The 5,067-nt window shown below is 49.1% G+C and overlaps 1 protein-coding gene across 2 annotated transcripts in view; it reads right to left on the reverse strand.

Moving 5' to 3' along the window:
* Positions 1-302: 302 nt before the first annotated feature.
* The window catches only part of ZCCHC7 (zinc finger CCHC-type containing 7), a 90,571-nt gene continuing 85,806 nt past the window's right edge, over positions 303-5,067 (reverse strand). For both annotated transcript variants that reach the window (XM_054003903.1, XM_054003902.1), the window contains 2 exons: positions 1,951-2,068; positions 303-1,510 (listed from right to left, as the gene is read on the reverse strand). In XM_054003903.1, the coding sequence (XP_053859878.1) occupies positions 1,065-1,510; positions 1,951-2,068 (564 nt within the window). In that variant the 3' untranslated portion in view covers positions 303-1,064. The remainder of the gene's footprint in view (positions 1,511-1,950; positions 2,069-5,067) is intronic.

Below are 5,067 nucleotides of genomic sequence, written 5' to 3' on the forward strand. Positions count from 1 at the left end.
GACACTGTGCTGTTACCAGGAGAGTGGTACAGCACAGAGCATGTCACAGAGCAGCAGGGTATGGGTAATTTCCTTTTCACAACAGTGCAGTACAAATGCATTAATTTTTTCCTTTACTCTTGCCAGTGGTGATGCAGTGAGGAAAGAGAACATGATGCTGTTTTCAATTATATTTGGAATGCAAGGAAATGAGGAACAAATCCATTCTTTTATTATTTCTCATGTAAAGTTTTATTTGTGTTAGTCCTTAGATAAAGCATTTTATTCTTACAAACCTTAAAACAACATGCTGAATTCCAGTGTACAAAAATAACTGTCTTTAAAAAAAATTAAATTTTAGCACAGTGTGACTGGAACCAAGTATGTTCTTCAGACTCCACTCCTGTTTCCTCCAGCACATCAAAAGGAACAAGGACAGATTTAGAGTGAGGTGTAAACTCTGTTCGAGGTCCAGTGCTCACTCCTGCTCTGCTGACCAGCTGGTAAGGACAGGATGGAGCCCCAAAAGCTGAGCCCTGAGGGCAGGGGATGGATGGCACTGCTCTGGAGAGTGAGGTGGGGGACTGCTGCAGCCCAGAGCATAAAGCAGAGACTTGGCTGTCCCTTCCAGGGGCAGGGAAGTGCCCAATGCCCTCCTGCTCTCTGGAGGGGACTGGTGGCTGAGGGGATGTGCTTTATACCCACGTTCCTGCTTTCCACCCCACTCACCCCTGACCCAAGTCTCCCTGGCATTGGCCCCAGAGGTGCTCTGCTCCAACAGCACAGCCACATCTCACTGGAGAGCAAACAAACCCTGCCAAACCCAGCGCGCCCCCACACCCCCAAGCAAAGAAAATAAACGTACAGCATATTCTGAGACCACCCCTGGCTGGAGCTCTGGGCCCTGCTTGCCATGGGGTGGCTCTCAGAGACGGCGTGGTCCCCTCTGGCTGTGGAGATGGACAGGGTGGGTGATGGTGCCCATTGTGCTGGGCCAGGGACGGACTCAAATTCATGTGCTAAGAGAGGGACAGGAGTAAAGAGAGGGCAGAGCCAGAGGCAGGCAATGCCAGTGCTGCCTGCCATCACCAGGATTTCTGTTTGGACTTCTTCCGCTGTTTTATAAGGAATAGATTGTCCCTGCTGTCAGGACTAGCATGTTTCTGCTTTTTCCATTTCTTCTTCCTCTTGGCACCTTCTAGAGGCTGCTCAACACACATGGTCTTGCTGCCTGAGAATGCCTGGAAGAGGGACTTGCGGCGGGCCCTGCTGCCCTTGCAGCCCTGCTGCTTGTACCCCCGAGGGAAGTCCTCTGGTTCGCCGTGCATTTCAGCATCCCTCCTGTGCTTCTCCTCCTGGGCCTTCTTTGCCCGGTTCACCTTCATCTTCTTTTGCTGCTCACTGCTCGTGCTTTGCTTCCCCTGTTGTTCTTTCCAAAGCTTGCTCTTTTTCTTGTGGCTGGGCACCTCAAGCTGCTCTTCCTGCAATGGTGTTTCAGGCTGCTCCGGCAGAAGGCCGGCTTCCTGCAGGTCTGGAAAGCAGAGTGGATTATTTCAATACCTAAAAACCCTAAAACTTGGCACCTGAGCTATCACACCTCTCCTCTGTTACGTATGAAGGTAGACAAAAACTTATCTCTGGCAGATTTTTTCACGGTGGGTTTTTCCTGTCATCAGGCTAGAATCTGAACAAATCGTGATTTAATCCCCTTACTCCTATGTCATGGCATTTTTAATGTCAGCAGATTTTTCAGAATTAAAACATCTGACAATGCTCACTGAGTGACTTTGACACAGTCAATTTCCATGATAGACACGGATGACTAAAGTCACAAATCTTTTACTACCTCCAGCCTACCCCTGTTCAAATCCATGCAGCTTTTCCCAACACATGAAAATAATCCCACAATATTTCTAAAAAGCACAGACACAGAACTGGAAGGTGGGAGGGATCTCCCAAGACACACTGTACCTGCCACCTTTCTTTTTAACCTGTTGGCTCTCCTCTTGATGTCGCACTCATCATCGTAGTAGTAAACGAAGGGAGAAGTGGGGAACATGTTTCCCTGCATCCTCTTCTCTGAGCACTCCTGCAAAACACATTTCAGGTCACTAGAGGTGGCTGGGCGGTGATTTCCTGGAGGTGAAATGGGCCAGGTCCTGCAGGTCCTGGTCTGTACTTGTGGGGGATGTGGCCAGCACTGACATTCTCATGAGCAGCTCGTAATCCCTCCTGCACACACCAAGACACTGGTGCTGTTTGAGCACACAGAAGGGAGCTCCTGTCTTCCTGCACTTACCACACCCTCTAACACCCACAGAACACACGATGAAGACCAGGTGAACACAGGTAAACGCCAGGGGAGTTGCTGACAGAGCTACTGGGCAGAGTAACAGGGCAGCCCTGCTGCCAGGCAGGATGTTGGAGTCCAGGACACCCCTCTGGCTGCCCTGGCTGTCTCCAGACCCTGGCAGGGGGCTCAGAGACCTTGGCACGAAGTCAAAACCACCTGTGGCTTCAATTTTAGCCTGTGGAAAAAACTGCCAACTCTGTGTGAGAAATTACAGCCACAAGGGTTTGAGTAGTGTGGTAGTTGAGTTAACACAGGGTGAAAAAGTAGAATTTTGGGGTTTTCAGAATGGGGTTGAGGGGGTACAAGATGGAGGGATTTGGGTGTGTCCTGGCCTCCTCCTTCTCCTTGCCCTCCATGTCTCGCTGTGCTGGTGACACTTTTCTGTTGGTTTCAGGCACAGACACACTGTCCAACATCAATGGCAGACATTGGCACGTTATTGTAACCACGGCACAAGGAGTTTTTGGTATAAAATGTGAACACTGCCCTGAGGGCAGACAGAATGCCATGGCCGAGCTGCTGGACAGAGCTTGGCAGGGCAGAGAGAGAATGTTCTAGATCAGGGGAAATAAACACCCTTGAGAAGCTGACCCTGCACATCCAGACTCCTCCTTTGGCTGCAGGGCTGGGAGAACAAGGACTTTTACAATCTCGGGGTCATCCCAACACCCAGAGGCCGAGAGCAGGACCCCAGCCCTTGCTGGGCACACGCCCGGCCCCTCAGAGGCAAACAGTGCCCTGGCAGGGCAGCCCTGGCACCTGGGCTCTTTTGGGTGAGGCTCCCTGCAGAGGGGTGGCAGGCCAAAGGAAAGAGGGCAGCAGCCACGGGGAGCCAGAGCCTGCCAGTAGCCAGGGTGGCTACGGGCCATTCCCTCACAGGGACAAACCCCAGGCAAGTCCTGCAGCAGGCTGCTGTGAGCACATCAGGGTGTAGGGAACAGAAAGAGGAAATAGAAGAGCAGGAGAGCCCTGAATAGGCAGCTGAGGCGAGGAAGGGGCTGACTCTGGCATCATGTGCATGCCAGCCTATTTCCCAAAGACTTGGAGCAGGAATGTAAGTTTTTTCACTGCTGTGCACACAGTTTTATCTATGTCTTGAGAGCCAGGCTAACAGGAACACTTCCTATGATTCTGCCTTGTATCTGGGTACCATGATATTGACAGGTGCTTTATTCTGCTTTATCCTCCTTGTAAATTGCCTGTTACCTGCTGTGCTTTGCTCCATCATCTTTCTCTTCTTAGATACTGCTGAGATCATGGAAACACAGAATCCCACAATGGCTTTGCTTGGTAGAGACCTTAAAGATCATCCCATCCCACCCCTGCCATAGGCAGGGACACCTTCCACTGTCCCAGGTGGCTCCAATCCCTGTCCAGCCTGGTCTGGGACACTTCCAAGGGCAGCCACAGCTTCTCTGGGTACCCTGTGCCAGGGCCTGCCCACCCTCACAGGGAAGAATTTCTTCCTGATAGCTAATCTAACTCCACTCTCTGTCACTTTGAAGCCATTCTAGTGGCATCTGGGCCTCACCAATCTCCAGGGGCTGCCAGGAGCTTTCGCTCGCCTGACGTCTGCACCATGGGACCAGCAGCTTTCCTGCATGTGCTGCTGCTGCCACTCAGTGCCACCCTGGCAACCCCTGTCCCTGCCTGCTCCTCTCTCCCTTCCAGAGGCACAGCAGGTCAGAGATGCATTTTTGATGTATTTTGCATTTCCCAGCTTCTTTTTGGCATTTGCTTGGCTGAAATTTAGTGAAGAACCAGTTTTCCTGCAAGTGTTCTGCCTGTTTTTGGGAATGGTGTGCACATGGGAAGATCTGGTATCTCTGCCCCTCTCGTGTTGCTATTGGCTTATCCCCTTTCATTCAGTCCTTGCTCAGGCTGTTTCTGCTCCTTGTACACTACTACAAATATCAAAGGTATCTTCCTTAACTTCGAGGGACATAAAATGTCCACAAGTTGCTTTCCACCCTTTCTGTTTTTTTACAGTTTCTACCAGTTTCAATCTAAGTATTTACAATCAGATCCTCACACATAATTTCTAATTATTTTTGCATCAGCCTTAATAATGACTTAAATAATCAATTTACAGCATCCCTAATAATGACACATTACTTTTACAGCAGCCTTACTTGTATCCATGTATGGCTGTCTTCCTCCAGTGCCATTTTTTGGACAGTTTAATAAAAGTCAACTAAACTAAAGGCCCAAGCTTTTAACAAAAGATACTGGATAGTTGAAGGGGTTGACACACAAGAGCAGGCAGAAGGGAAGAGAGGAATTTGCTGGCAATTTGCTGTTTCTAAGCCACAGGAAAAAAGAAGCTAAACCCATCCAATGCATGATTAATATTCATTTTCTAGAATAATTGTGGCGTGGCTCCTGCATTCATTCCATAAAAGAAAAAACCCTATTATTTGTTCTGTGTTGGTAATTGCAGGTACAGAGCTAAACTTACTATGATAGCACAGAAAAAGGTGATAAATATCACCAAAAAAACCTGGAAGATGCAGCCACATCTCCTGGTTTTACTGAAGCCACTAGAGCTCATGATGCCTCCTTTACCAGGCTGCACCTCATGGAAGGACAATGCCAAACTTAGGTCAGATGTTGAACTAAACTAGGAAACTACAAATAAGGATCATCACAAGCAGGCAGAAATGGAAGATTCCCAAAACAGCACTCAAATAATTGGGCTGAGTGTGGTGAAAAACCTGACATAATGTTGAATGTGG

This window comes from Vidua macroura, chromosome Z, assembly GCF_024509145.1.
Source record: "Vidua macroura isolate BioBank_ID:100142 chromosome Z, ASM2450914v1, whole genome shotgun sequence".
NCBI classification, from domain to species: domain Eukaryota; kingdom Metazoa; phylum Chordata; class Aves; order Passeriformes; family Viduidae; genus Vidua; species Vidua macroura.